The sequence below is a fragment of the Sceloporus occidentalis genome, unplaced genomic scaffold (assembly GCF_023333645.1).
Source record: "Sceloporus occidentalis isolate IW3139 unplaced genomic scaffold, rSceOcc1.0.p SCAF_5, whole genome shotgun sequence".
In the NCBI taxonomy this organism is placed as follows: Eukaryota; Metazoa; Chordata; class Lepidosauria; order Squamata; family Phrynosomatidae; genus Sceloporus; species Sceloporus occidentalis.
In genome coordinates this window covers 165,432,311-165,448,184 of record NW_028316985.1, presented here as the reverse complement: position 1 = coordinate 165,448,184, position 15,874 = coordinate 165,432,311, and the positions used below count along the sequence as shown (strand labels likewise).

Genomic DNA, 15,874 nt, shown 5'->3' with positions numbered 1-15,874 from the left:
CAGTATTTTGGGTAGTTTTTTGTGGGTTTTTTGGGCTATGCGGCCATGTTCTAGCAGAGTTTCTTTCTCATGTTTCACCAGCATCTGTGGCTGGCATCTTCAGAGAAGTATTTTGGATGCACTGAAGTTTTGTAAGTTTCCAAAGGCAGCCCCACATAGAGGGTGCTACAATAATCCAGTCAAGGCATGGACAGAAGCTGGAATCCTGTTAGTGACATATGAAACCATAATGTCAAATTATGCCTCTGTGTGCTTTCTTATGGTCAGTGTAGACAGAGGTGTTATGATCCAGACAGCTGCAGAAGTACAGTGAGCCACTGTGTGTCTGTTCCCCCATTCTCCTCTAGTGACAAAATGGCCAGAACAGTAAGTTAAGGGTACAGCAAGGGGAGAGGGCTCTCTGTTACAACTGGCAGAGCTTGATGGGGTGCAAGTACCATTAGGATCTTGCCCAATGTGTTGTTTTAATAAGGGGTGAACAAAACATAGGAGCAGGAGGGCCATATTTCCCCTCCTCCCCCCCCCCAAATATCCTGCATCCATGCTACCAAATCTGCCGATGTGGTAGTATCAACAACAATTTTTCAAAAAATGCCCTCTCACTTTCTCTTTAAGCGAAATTATGCTTCCAGGTGGTTTCTGGAAGTGCAGATGGGGTCAAAAACATGGTACATGTGCCTCCCAAATCTTGCTTTAAAGGGAGGTTGGGGGAAGGTATTGCCACCGCAAATTAAGCAGCCATAGAGGAGTACATACCAGTACAGATGAGAGCTGAACAGTTAAGAAAGAGGATAGGACCCTCATCCACAGGGTCACCATGGCTCAAGATTGACTTGAGGCCAGGAGAAGCAGTGACCTCAAAAACAGCTAAGGGAAGGCTGCACAGCTGTCACCCAGTCTTGCTTTAAGCTAGTGATAAGGAGCCCTGGTGGTGTAGTGATTAAATACTGGTACTGCAGCCAAATTATTGTGAGTTTAATCCAAGAGGGCTCCAGGAAGCCTTCCATCCTTTTGTTGGTTGCTAAAATGAGTACCCAGCTTGTTGGGGGAATTGGGTTACAGACTGTAAACCTCTTAGAGAGTGCTGAGTTCACTATGAAGAGGTTTAGAAATGTAAATGCTATTGTTATTGCTATTGATTCCCAGACTTTGATCCTTCAGATGTTTTGGATTTCAACTCCCAGAATCCCCAGCCAGCCTGGGTTTTGGGAGTAAAAATCCATAACATTTGGAGGACATTTGGAATCACTGCTTTCAACCCTTTGGTAAATCAATGAGGCAAGTGAGGATTTCATTCAGTGCATTTTTAAAATAACTTACTGACCTTTGGAAATTTCTTCCTAAATGGGGTGGACAGAACTTGACATTTAAATGACCCAATTATGAGAGAAAGTGAAACTGACAGATCTGTCCATTCAGATCCAGGGCTTTGTATCCCTGCAGATGCTGCCATATTTGTGGTGCTTAATGAGGATTGCCACTTTTACCTGATCAGCTACTTATCTTCACTACCTCTAGCAGACCAATGCAGTCATGCCCTCTTGCTACTGGAAATGGCTGCTCCAGTTGAATTTGACCAGTGCAGGTGCATAATAATTTCCTTGTGTTCATTTTTTAAATAAAACCTAGCCAAAATAAGTGTATTTCTTCATGAAGAGGACAGGAAGAATGTAATTTTTAAAAAAGTGGAAGAAGCCAAATAAGCATTAGCCCATCCCTATTTAATAGGCACTGGCAATTCACACAGAACTCTGGGCCCTTTTACATTACATGATTATAGGTTATGGCTGTCATAAACTAGACTATCTTTCATATTCACATTTGCAATGGTGGCACCATTGTCACAGCCACAAATGTTCCTAAAACCCACCTGAATCCAGGCAGACATACCAAGCAAAGAAGTTGGGGAGTAGGGTACTGAAGGATGATGCCTCCAGCCCCCTCCAACCACCAAGTTGCAGTGTGACAAAGAATTGCAACAGAAACCCACTGGGATCAATCTTTATGCTCATTCTATCATGGTTCACCACAAATGATATCATAACTATCTGTCCCATGCAGAATCTTGCTCATTATTTCACTTTACCTGCAATGGCAACATGCTTTGGGACTTCCAACAAACCACAGGATCCCAAACGATGTTGCCATGACCATTAAAGTGAATTATAGTGGCATAATTGTGTTGAGTGAATGGGCCCCTTCAGGACTGTTATTTTGTGGAAGTTGAGTGTCATCTCTGTCAGCGCATTTGCCAATCCATGCCTTCCAGGTTTCTTTTGGGAAAGCTGGAGCAAGTAAAGACCTGTCATGAGAGTAAGCAAAAAAATTGCACTCAAGACAAAAGCATATTCAGCAAAACAAGATTTCACGTCTCAGTAAGATACATCTATTCCTAGTCCTGTCAGAACACTCAGATGCTTTAAAAAACTGACATGTAAAATACAGAGAATGCTAAGATTATCAGACAGCCTAACTGTTGACATTTTATAGATAGGTCTTTTCACAAAGCTTTTGCAAAAGATTTTTTTTTAATGAGGGAGTGGTCATTTAAACTGAGAAGTGATTTTGGCAAAATTTGAATGAAGAATATTTGCATAACTAAACCCAATGAAATGGCAAGAACTAGTGTCAGCACCTGGCATCCTCAAAAGATTGTTGGGATAGTGGTTTCTCCTAAACAGAAAATATACACAGGGCAACAAACAGCCAGTACATACCCAATAATCTCCATATGAATGCCATAGTATTGCCACATAGAAACAGTTTGAGGGCAGGTCTGGATGTCCTTAATCTGCAGTTCCTCCCAGCAACCCCCCTACATATTGGTACTGAGTTCTATCATACATATTTCTATAAAACGCATTACTATTTGCAATGATCTTCCTAAGAGACCTAGGATAAGTTAGAGAAGATCTCTCTTTGCAAAAGTGGAGAGAAAGGTTCACCCTTGGGGAGATCTGACTTTGGAGCCTCCATTCCAGCCATTCTAGAAGCATCCATGGTGAGATGTCTTCAGTGTTAGAACTCTAAAGTCAACTGGGAAGAAGGAGGCAATATGACAGGGGGACTGCTGGGAGGGGCTGCAGATTAAGGACCTCCAGACTTTCCCTCAAACTAGTTTCTGATCTAATCAGGTCTGGAGCTTTAGCTTGATTCAACAGGAAGTAATTTATAAAAACATTTTTTAAAAAAAAATGCAGTCACAGAAAAAGGAAAACCACACAAATCATGCTTCAGTGTCACTTTAACTGTAATCTCAACAGGGCTTTAGATATCTTTGAAGTTTTAGTGTTGGAGCTTTCAAGAGCTTTGGTACTTCTAGCACTTAAGACTTGCTTCTAGTCTTAGGTCAAAGATGGGCAAATGCACAACAGGGTCTGGGGTCACTTTCATCTTTGCGGCCATGTTTCAGACCACACTGGTGCAGCGCAGCATACCAGAAGTGGCATCATATCACTTTCATTGCCATTTTCAGCTGGCTTTCATCCTTAAAAAAGAGGAAGGGTTAGGTTCTAGGTGATGGGGGAGCCACACCACATATCCACATGTTTTCAATTCAGTTGGGGGGGGGGGCTTTCAAGTTTTTAAAACTCAGATTAAAAAAAACAATGTGAAGCATTGAAAATGGCTTTTTTTGAAAGAGTTGGGACATTTGGGAAGATACATTTTTTTCAAGTATTCAAAACCCTTCATCCCAATGAATTTGCATTGTTTATAAAGACCACTGGGATATTTCAGCTGTCAAATATGGAATGAAGCAGACAGGTCTCTCCCTAGGCATTCTGCAGAGATCTTTTACAAAGGTGTGTAGTGTACTAGAAGACCTCTGCTCATCCACACTGGTTAACCGTATGTTTGTTGCAGTGTGGGAAACAGTTGAAGACAGAAAGGTTACCACAGAAGGACAGGGAGACTGGAAACGGGAAGACAGATTTCAGAAAGAAGAAGAGGAAGATCCATACAGTTCTGCTCTGTTGGATGATGGTGTCTATGATATGATTCTTGCTAATGCAATCAAAGAGCGCAGTAAAGGAAGCAGATCTTTCATTATGAACCGGCCACCAGCACCTGCACCTCGTCCTTCGTGTGTCCCAGTGAAACAGGAGAACACTCCCTACATAGCACAAGGTAATGCCTATTTACCTTTATTTTTCCATGTCACTAGAGTAGTAATTCTGTGCTAGGTTTTAGTCCAAACATTAAAAGATTTATCCAGAGTGCTGAACCTGTTTAGGGAATATGATTTAGCACCTCAGATAGCTCCTTTAAATTCTGTTTCATGACAGAACTGTATGCAGTTAACTGCTACATAGTAGGTTGAAACAAGCATACCAGGAGCCTGTTTACATTACACAGTTATAGCAGTTTTATTCCACTTTAATTGGCATGATTCTGGCCTATGGAATCCTAGGGCTGACAGTTTGCAGAGGGCCATTTAATATGCCCATTCCAAATGCTCCAATGGCTCACCAAATTCCACTCCCTGGGATTCCATAGGATGGAGCCATTCTATTCCAATTAGACTGGAATAGTAGCATAATAATTGTCCAGTATGAATAACCCCCTAAACATTTTGCAGGGAAATATGTAGACCTCTTCAGGGAAAGCTTGGTGGTACATGCTATTTTCTCACAGAAAATGCAAATGACAGAGCTTGGAAATCACTTTTTGACTACAATTTGAGCAGGGTTCTGCAGGTAATGTATTATTGATATTTGTTTCAGTGCTTAAAAAAACAATCCCTTGCATTACTCACAGTGATAGCTGGTGGGCTCCATGTCAGTTTCCTTGTTGGTGGAATGATAAATCCATTCTTAGTTTTAATCTGAATTTAAAGGAGCTATCCAAGCTGTTGATTCCATTTGGGGGAGTAGAGTGCAAAATCTTGGATTGTTCTTTATAGTTCAAATTATGTTGTTGTTGTGTGCCTTCATACATGTTATAATACACCTTTAGGCCTCGCTGCCCCTGGTATATAACAACATGCACAGAGTCATGCTAGATTAGCCCAAAGGTCAATTTAACCCAATATTTTGTTACCACAATGGACAACTGGTACCTATTGGAAACCCACTACCAAGTTGTCAGTGCAATAATGCCCTCCTGCCCAATCTCCTGGTACCTTATGCACCTCCAGTTAGAGAATCTTAGGTAGCAGGACTGAGAAGGATTTACCAGTCAGCATAGCTAATACTGTCCTAGATGAACAAATGGTCTAGGTCAGTTGCAAGGTAGCTTGAAATATTCACACATTATTGGAGCAAGTTGTTTTTAGTCAATTAAAACCTACAAAAAAGTAGCCCAACAAGGTGGGGGGAGGGGGTCTGGATCCTATATAGGCCACCCACACATTCCACTAAATTTCCATCCCCAGCAAGGACCATCAACAAATCAAAGTAGAAGTAATGTGAGCATTTGGGGACACAAGCAGTAGAAATAATCTGGGCATTTAGGGACTCCAATAGCAATCCCACTCATATATAAACATGAACTGAGAAATCACAGCAGTAAAGAGAAAATGAGCCAGCTGAATCATGCTTCTCGCTGTGGGAAAATAGCCCACCAAGTGTCAGAATATCCCACAAGCACTATAGAGAGAATGTTAAGAATCATCTATTGGAGATTTCCAGTTCACTTAAAGAACTACATTTCCTAGGGTTCTTGGTAAAAGGCTTATTTGCAAGATAAACATCTATAAGCAATCTGTAGTGTAAATGTAGTCTCATTTAGTGAAGAGACAACAGTGAATCTGGAAGCAGGGGTGATGATCTCTTGGCTACCATTTATGCAGAATTATTTTACAAAATAAAATAAAGAGTGGAGGACTGAATGTCTCAGTTCATAAAATGGAGTAGGTGTTCTCTCTTTTGCTCTTTCTCTATCTCTTCCCCTCCCTCCTCCATCCACCCACACAGAGTTCTTTTCAGAAATAGATTTACATTTAGCGGGAGAATACAGTACATTGCAAAATAATGCTGTCTGTCCCCCTCCAGTAAATAGCAGTGAATCTCCTGCCCACCAACTCCCCAACCTTGCCTAGTCATCATACAATTTAAAGCCAGATATATTCTCCAATATGAGGATATCTCATCAAAGTGAAGCCATGCTGCAGTGCCAAACTGCTTTGCATCCTGATGGTGTGCACTCTCAGGCTGCTCGCTTCCTGTTCCTTGAGGGTTTTTTTGTGTTTTAAAAAATTCTTCATTAGGTTATTTCAATATACTGCCAGTTGCAGATTGACAAAAAAATAATGTTAAATTGACTTTGAAAAGATAGGGCAAGGGAAATGATTTGCATCCTTCTGGGTCCTATTACATTCTATCCCATTCCTGCAACTGCATAGGTGTGCTTTATACCTGAAACCTTTGGTAATGCATCTCATGAAGTAGGTTTTTATCCACAAAAGCTCATGCTAAAATAAAAAAGGCAGTTACTCTTAAATGTGCTGCCACATTTCATTTCTCTTTTTTCCATTCCCCTTCTCTTCTACCTCTTTATTCTGGAAAGTGAAGTTTGTGCAGTTTAACCACAGATAGATGCCATTTTTGTTTACTGTGATCTGTCATGTAACTCAGCTCTGACCTTTAAGAACTGCTTCAGGTCTGAGAAGGAAACTTCAGTCTCTGTGTTTCATGGCTCCTTGACATCCCTGGCTAAGATTACAAGTAAGAAAGCCTGCCAACTTTGGTTAGTGTTTTTGTATTTTTGTTCAATTCAGCCCACTTTCCAGTGGGCAGGCTTCTGTATGACCCTGTCCCATTACTTGAAAAGAAATCAGTATGTTTATTCAAAAGGAAGCCCACAAAGCAAAGCCCTTGACTGCATAGATCACGAAAAGCTATAGGTTGCTCTCAAAGGAGTGGGAGTGCCACTACATCTGATTATCCTGGTGCCAAGTTACATTTTTTGGACTTCAGCTCCCAGAATCAAGATGGAAGATTCTGGAAAAAGTAGTCAAAAAGCAGTAACCTGTTCAAACACATCCAAGGGGAAATGCTAACACTTTCTCCACTACTGTGCTGATTCCACCATGCAAATTACATTACCACTTCATCTCTGAGCTACTGTTATCTAATGAAATAAGATGGGGAAGAAGCCCAGTATATATGTCAATCTCTTTTCATCTCCATGGACAATAGCTGCTGGGGAGGTGTGGTTTTTATTAGGAAATCAGCAAGGAAGAATAGGTTGACAAACCTCTCCCCATTTGCTTTTGCAGTAAAAGGTTAAGGAAAAAAGAAAAGGAAAAGACTAGGATCCTATACTGCCCATACAAGTGCCATAGACAGAGCTTTGCTACACCAGGACTCTCATAGCCAGATTCAAATCAATGACATTGTCTACTGAGATCCCCCTAGATCTCAGTGGACAATGTCATCAATCTGCATCTGGCTGTGGAGCAAAAAGGCGTTTTGAATGTGGTGTGCTATGAGCTTTTTATATTTTAATTATATTGTAAGTATATTTTAAATATATTTTAACTATGCAATTTTAAATAGAATTCTCTGTTTAATTGGCAGAGAGGGGTTCTTTCATAAATATACTTTTAGCTAAGCTTTGTTTCAGTTTTTTGTAAGCCTCTTTGTACCTTGTCAGGAGGGAGAAAGGTGAACTATTAAATAAAATGAAATGAAACTAAATAAATAAATAAATAAATAAATCTTCCATGAAATAATGGATAATTTCAGTTATTTCCTCCCCTTTTGCACAAATGCAAGGTTTTCTGTACAGTTTTCAATTATTATTAGCACTGCAGCCCTTTTATTAACAAAATTATTGGGAGGGAACCGTGATGCTTTTTTTTTTCATAAAAAAGGCTTTTCTTCTACAAAATATACTATTTCTTGTGCAAATATTTTTCATGATTTCTATAAAACTATTCTGTTTCCTGTAAAAAATAAAACCTAGGTAGAGGTAGGAGTGAAAGAGAGAGTTGAGGCAAAAGATGACAGGAATAAAAGAGGAATACAAGAATGGCTTTGTATCAGGTGGGGCTGGGCTGCTAACATTTCTGTACTGATGTAATAGCTAGCCAGAGGTAGGCTAAAACATTTTCTGGCCTATGGTAAAAGACCAAATAGTGTTTTCCACCCACCTAAATCAAGACACATAATAGTACTCAGAACCAACTACGCTATTCTGATACATGAGCAGAAAATCCCAGGAGTACTTCTCCTCCATTGCTGATGGTTAAAAAAAACCAAAACAGAATGATAAAAAAATTGTTAATAACTTTCCCCCATTCATGACATCTAAAATCTACTGCCTTAGACAGCTGTCCCACATTCTAAGCAAGGAGCCCATTATATAAGCAAAAGGTAAGAATAATTGTTTGAACAACTTACTCCATCCTTTTTTCACGGACTTGTTTTGACACCCAGGGTTGTTTTTCTCCCTCCCCATTAGGATGTAATTCTTTTATGGCTACATATCTTAACTGTAAGCCCACTAGCCTAAGGTCTTGCTAGAATTGTACTTTTATTTTGATGGTCTGATAACAAGCATATTCTCATTCAAAGCACAATTTCCACTAATGTTCATGCGTATGGAGTATTTTCTTTGAGTCAACAAGACTTGTATCGTGTCATCAATGATATCTGAGGGCTTTTGTCATAACAGGTGGTACTTCCAATGAAGCAAATCAGCTTCTTGCCGCCTCAACATGCTACATTAGGCAGTTAAAGCTGAGGAAAAAATAAGATCAGTGTGTGCATGCGTGTGTTTGTACACTTTTTAAAGTTGCCTGTTGGAATGTACTAAATTTACCAAACACCTATTTTGCTTCACTGTTTTATCCAAAATCATCTCATAAAATGTTAATTTTCAGGGCATCACTCCTAAGGTACTTATTAACACTTTCTGTACAATATCAATAGATGGTCATCAGTCTCTCATAAGGAAAGCAGGTGTTTCATATAGAAAAGTGCTGAGCATCAAAATGGGTTCACGAGAAAACCAAATTGTTACAGATCTGCACCAATATCCTACATCAGCTACATACAGTAGTTATGTCTGCATAAATAAATAACATTCCCAGCACAATACAATCCCACCACCACCAGTAGCCAGGAGACAGATCAGGTGAAGTAGGTCCATTCAGCTTCCATTTGGGATACGATGGCATTTCCACCCCTCATCCCACCAGTGAGTGAGGCTGTGACAAGAATATGTGACATGTCACAAGTGTCATGCTTCTGGTTGTTGCAGCCTCACTTGCTGGCAGGACAGGTGATAATGTCGTCCTCCTTGCACCCCAATTGGGAGCTGAACAGACCTCCTTCACTTGATCTGGTTGTTGGCCCTTAAGAAGGGCTGGGGTGGCATTTATATAAGTTTGCAGTACAGCTATGTAGTTTTACTGTGCAAAGATCAGTTACAGTTCTACAGTTGTAGGTTATGAATCCATAACTTTAGTACTGAATTGTAAACCAATTGATGCCTGTTTGTATTTGAAAGGAATTCCTTGTCATCCCAAATATACACACACACACACCTATACATATCAAATCTGAGGGCCTAAATACCTTAAAGCCACCACTGTCATATCTGTGCATAGTTTGAACTGTTTCACCCTTTTCTGCTGTTTTAATCTGGTGATTTATTTAATGTTCTTTTCTTTTGTTGAATTTATTAAAAGCAAACATGTATGATTGAATGCCAGCACCGTGGCTGCAACATACAATATGTGAGGGAAAATACCACACTGCATAAGATTCAGGAACCATAAACCAGCAACCATGGCAAAATAAATCAATAAATAAAATTTAAAAAATGGTAACAAGTTATCACTAATCATTTTAATGAGGAACAGAGCCATGGCTACATTTCTAGTAAAGAAACTCTATGACCCAACCATGCAGGACCCAACTATGCAGGAGAAAGGGGGTGCGTTACAGACCGCCGGATTGTGGCGGTCTGCCGCCGCCGCCGGTTGCTGCGTCCAGGAACTGCAGCAGCCAAACGGCACGGTTCCCAGATGCAGCAAAGAAGGAGCGAAAATCGCGCTCCTTCTTGCAGCCCGGAAGAGATGCCACAAGGCACTAGTCGCGCACTCGCGGTGTCACTTCTGCCGCGCAACGTGCGGACGCAGAGCGTCCGTTACATCAAAATGGCGGCAGCCGTGTGGAACGGCTGCCGCCATTTGTTACGGACTCAGTCCGTGCTAGGGTTAGGGGCGTCTGGAAGAGATGCCCCTTTCTAACCCTAGCACGGACTGAGTCCGTCCTAGGGTGCCCGTTCGTAACGGGCCAGAGAAAACCTTTACAAACCTTAATAAATCTTGATAGCCTTTAGGGCTGAAGGGCGTGTTATAATTACCATAAACAAACAAACAAACAAACAAACAAACCTGACACCTTAACAATAATATAGTCTCCTACATTAATTCTGCAATGGGGCAGCACCCTCTATAATGGCACTCTTCCCTCCAGCACCATGCTCTTAATTCCATTTTTAGACACTGGAAATTCTATAAATGACACTGGATGCTGTTTATGTCTACCATTACAACAGATATCAGTGTCTTATGTTATTACAACTGGCCAAGATCCAGCATCATCAGACATAACTATGGCTGCATCTTCACTGGAGAAATAATGCAGTTTGACAGTACTTTGCCATGGCTCAATGCTATGGAATCCTGGGGTTAGTAGTTTGTTATGAGCACCAGACCTCTCTGACAGAGAAGGCTAAATGTCTCACAAAACTACAGATCCCAGAATTCCATAACATTGAGTCAGGGCAGTTAATGTCAGGGATGATGGGAGTTGTAGCTCTTCACCTCTGGCTCAAACTCACCACCTTGTTACGCACCGGCGCTGACCAGTTTTGGCCACTGGATAAAGCTTTGCTCTAAAGCAACAGAGTTACAGAGAATAGGCTGAAGACCCTGACAAACTCTCCAAGCCTTCTCACTCTTGCTTCCACAGAAGTCTTCACACTTCTTCAGGATCCAGCTGGCTCTTGTTACTTGACTCAAGACACCAGACAACTCAGTAGTCTTATATAAAAGATCTACTTTATTCTACTATATACAGCTCCAAAACTATCCAACACAACTCCAATACTTCTCACGACTACCCACACAATACATTGGGATTCATAGCCATTATTATAGTCATTGGAAAACACCACCCACTCTTGTCAGTTTCCACCCAGTGGGCGTGTACATCCATTTTCATTGGTTCTCTTGGTTCAACCCATGATTAATGATTTCATCATCTCACCTTGTCCACTTTAACAATTCTCAGGTGTGTTCAATATCCACTTTGCATTTCTGTCCTTGGCATTTAGGACTTGTTAATTACATTACCATTTACACCTGTGTGGCTCCTAATTGCTTTTGCTGAGTCATCCTGACTCTCACATACATGTTTTATTTCTTTGACTGTATATCCCATGTTGCTTTTTCCTTAACAGTTAAAGTGGTCTCAAAAAGGTAAAAGGTAAAGGAAGTCCCTTGACATGAATGTCTAGTCGTAACCAAGTGTAGAGGGTGGTGCTTATCTCTGTTTCTAAGCTGAAGAGCCAGCGTTGTCATCCGAAGACTGCTCTGGTGGTCAGGTGGCCAGCATGACTGCACCAAAAGCTGTTACCTTCCCACTGAAATGGTACCTATTTATCTACTTGCATTTGCATGCTTTCAAACTGCTAGGTTGGTAGAAGCTGGAACTAGTGATGGGAGCTCATCCCATCATGCAGCACTCAGACCTCGAACTGCCAACCTACCAATCTTGCAATAAATAGAGTCAGCGTCTTAACCACTTGAGCCACCGCATCCCTAGTGGTCTCAAACTGTATTAACTTTGCAGTGCAGATGCAGCTTACGAGTGCCACTTTCCCACTCAAAAAGTCTATCTATTCAGCCTGGCACACTCCAACTTAAGGCCTTCTGGAGTGCTCTAATTTGGAGCACTGCATAATGACATCTGCAGAGTTTCTCCTGATTGTAAGGCATGTCAAGAATTGAGACTTCGAAAGCCCCCTACCCCACAGGATCCTGTTGCAACTTCTAGCCTCAGTCCACCCTGCAACCCAGAGAGTACTGCACCCCAATCTGCAGTACCTCTAGCCAGCTTGAAGATGTGGTGTTTGGGCAGAGGAGGGTGTCGAGTTCAGTCATTAATAACTATAAACATGACTCCTCAGAAGCAGTTATGAGTTCATAAATCCAGATTATACCCTCATAACTACTGAACATACTGCCAGGCGCCTGTTTTCAATAATTTTATGAAATTTTAATAAAAACAGCTTCAGGTATATAGTATCCTCCTGAGATCCAGGTTCTAAATAATGCTGTAGGCTATGCCTTTCAGTGTGTGTCTCTCTGTGTGTCTCTTCATAAGTAACACAAATTTATCTCAGCCTCTGAACAGGAAGAACTAAATCCACCTACCTGCACCCCTTTCCCTTTTGAAAGGCATAAAAAGGCATCAACACTGCAGAATTAATGTAATTTGATGCTGCTTTAACTGTCATGGCTCCATCCACCCTAGGATTTGTAATTTTGTGAGAAATTGTCTTTCAGAGAACTCTAGTGCCACAACAGATTACACATCCCAAAATCCCATAGGATGGAGCCATGACAGTTAAAGCTATGGAGATTATTGCATGGCCATTTTTGCCTGAGTCGTGCACTGGACAGGCAAAAATGGTCATGCAATAATCTGCTATGTCTAACTACATTAATTCTGCAGTGTGGGAGCACCCTCTATGAGCATGGCTACTAAATTAGCCTCTTTATGAGAATATGAATTTCCTCATCCAACAAGGGGCATATGTATGGAAGCCATCTTGCCATACCTCAAGTGGCCCCTAGTTTAATCGATGCAAATATTACAATAAAGAAAAATAAAGGAATCAATATGAAAGAATCAACAAGAATAGAAACAGTAGCTCTTCTTACATGTAGAAAAGAGGTGGGGGGGATGAAATCCAAAAGAGATGCAACACTATAGAAACAGAGGAATGTTGGTAATGTGCCAATATAGAAAGAATTGTTATAGTTTTGGAAGTGGTAACATCCAAGTAGTGGTAGTTGGCAGATTCTGTGTCTGTTCAACAGTAAATCCACTCTGGGATTTTTTCAGAACTTTAAAGGAGCTATCCAGGGGGTTGAACCTAGTTGCAAGTGAAGCTTCAGCCCACTTTGAAATTCAAACTAAAACCTAGATTCAGTTCACCATTCCACTGAAAAGGAAGCCACTACTGCTCCCAGAAAAGGATAACTACAAAGAATTTATCAATCTGCCCTATCTCTCCCCCCACAAACCCATTGCAAACAACATTGTGCTCTAGATATGCCACCTTAGTAGGAATACACTTGATGACCAAAACCAGGGGGAAAACATGTGAGTTAGGAGAAATTTGAGAGGCAACGTCAAAATGTTTGAAGGACTGAGTCCAGTGTCTGTGATTTAGCTCTTATTAGGGCCAGTTAACACTATTTCCAATCATATATATAAATGTATTTCATACTAACTTGCTAGAACAGTTTTAGTAGTAGTAATAAGATTCACATATTGCATTGCACCATTGTACTTTAGTCTATAGATTTTGAGGGGAGTGTTCACTGTTACACAAACTGAAGAATGTTTCTCCACTATTTCCCCTAAAATTCTGAGGTGTTTGTGCATCTGCCATATTGCAATGTAGTTACGTGTCTTCCTAGTTCAGTCCAAAAAGTGGGTAATTTATTTTCTCTCACCTCGCCCACTCAGTGTATTTGTTGCCAGCTGAAATAATTTCCAGCAAGATGCTGAATGCAAAGTGGTTCTAGCAATTTGACTTTGAACAGCTGGAAAAGAAATTCCTTTTTTTTTAATTGCTTCAGCATTGGAAAAACTCAGCAGAAATCCCCAGGCCTATCAATTAAAATGTTTTCTAATCAGGTACATTACCTTGGACCTACCTGAATTCCTTTTCTAAGGGTTTATCAGAGACCATGACTCTCAAACTCTCCTGCTCTTAGTCATGAACATAATAATCCTACCATAACTTACATCTGTTAGACAGGATAGAATTTGCCTCAGTACCCTAGTGTTGGCTAAAAAGATTCTACCACTATAGCAAAGGTCTTGTGACTGTAGTTCACAAGAAACCTATAAACAGGAACAAAGGAAGCTGCCTTATACTGAGCCAGACCATTGGTTCATTTGACCCAGTACTGCCAATTCTGCAGCTCTTCAGGGTTCCAGGCATTATTCTTCTATAGCACCACACAGAAGAATCATGGGGCACTTTCACACTACAAAATTATAGCACTATGATTCTGTTTTAACTGCCATGGTTCCATCTTATGGAATCCTGAGAACTGCAACTTGTTGTTGGTGTGTGCCTTCAGATCAAGTACAATTTATGGCAACCCTACCAATAGGGTTTTCTCAGTAATATTTATTTAGAGCAGATTTGCCATTGCTTCCCTGTAAATATGTGAGATTGTGACTTGCCCAAGGCCACCCAGTAGGTTTCCATGGATGAGCAAATATTCAAACCCTGGTCTTCCAGATACCTTGCCCAAAACTCAAACTAAAACTCCATGCTTGATCTCTCACATTTGCTATTTAGGAAGGGCTATTTCAAATTCTCAGCCAGAGAGCTCTACTGCCTCACCAAATCCCAAGGTCCCATAACGTGTTGTCATGACAGTTAAAGTGGAGTCATAGTGCTATAATTGAATATTGTGAGGGGGCTCCAGATATGTCAAGATATTTGGAAGGTACCATGGTAGGTGTCAAAACAGCGCCTTCAATAGTCAGTGTGTAACATATCACCTTCTGATTCTCTATTACTCAGTGCTTCAGGGGGAAAAAACAGGAAACTAGTATTTATATATCAAGGGCCATAGTTCCAGTATGAAAGGATTTAGTTCACCCAGTTTCTCAGTTTGCCTTCCATATTGTTGGCTGGGTCTACTAGCCAACCAAAAAATTCAGAAATGAATTAATTTTGATGCAGCTGTCCAGATAATGCAAAGGATAGTCCTAGAAAGTTATGCTTTCCAAAATAATGCCTGTGAAAAAGCTTTCTTCTTTCATTCTGTTTTCAAGGGCTTCAGACGCTCTTGTGGAGTTCTGAAAGTCAGCCATCTTTCTTGTTATTGTGTTGCTATGATTTGTTTCCTAATTTGCTTTTCACTGCAGTTTTTCAGCAAAAGGCGAACAGAACTCATGGTGATGAGAAGTCACTCTGTGCTGCTGGAAAAACAGGTATGGGACTTGATCATTCTTTTAAAGGAACTCAAAGACTGTTTAATGCCAGTAGAATGACTCATTTTTGCAATTATCCCTTCTTACGTGTAATTCATAATGCTATCAACAGTACAGTTAGCTGCAAAAATATCATTTGCTGGTGGTTGTCCTCAACATAGTTCTTTGGAAGTGCATCTGCATCAGCCTTCCACCAACCTAGTGTCCAGGAAGGAGAGTCAATGGGTCTCAGTTCCAAGCACGTTAGGGGGGAATGTTGTTGATATCAGAAACCTTATTTTAAAAAAGCTAATATATATTTGACATGTGCCACATACTAGGGATGGAAAGAATATTTTAAAATATTGCCAAAAATGGTTGAAAGGGGGTTTCTTGAGTGTAAGGAAACCCTAGTGAAAAGAATCCTGGATTGACACAAATCTTCACAGTTCAGGAATTTGCACATTTTCTTGCAAATGAAACAGCAATGTAGGAAACAGCATTTCCTAGACAAAAATAATATTTTTGCATAGAAATATTGGCCAGGATCAGACATGGAGATACAATGTCATGGCTATGTTCTGGCTTTTGATCCAGCCCCTAAAATCCACCTTAAAACTAGACAGCCATACCAAAAAACAGTGTTCTGTCATGCTGGCAAGAGGGCTGCTGAAGAATGACCCACCCAG

The 15,874-nt window shown here is 40.7% G+C and overlaps 1 protein-coding gene across 1 annotated transcript in view; it reads left to right on the top strand.

The window, feature by feature from the left end:
* The window catches only part of BANK1 (B cell scaffold protein with ankyrin repeats 1), a 206,171-nt gene that overhangs the window by 163,206 nt on the left and 27,091 nt on the right, over window positions 1-15,874 (top strand). Inside the window, exons 10-11 of the mRNA XM_089527249.1 lie at window positions 3,865-4,128; window positions 15,141-15,206. Of these exons, the coding sequence (XP_089383375.1) occupies window positions 3,865-4,128; window positions 15,141-15,206 (330 nt within the window). The remainder of the gene's footprint in view (window positions 1-3,864; window positions 4,129-15,140; window positions 15,207-15,874) is intronic.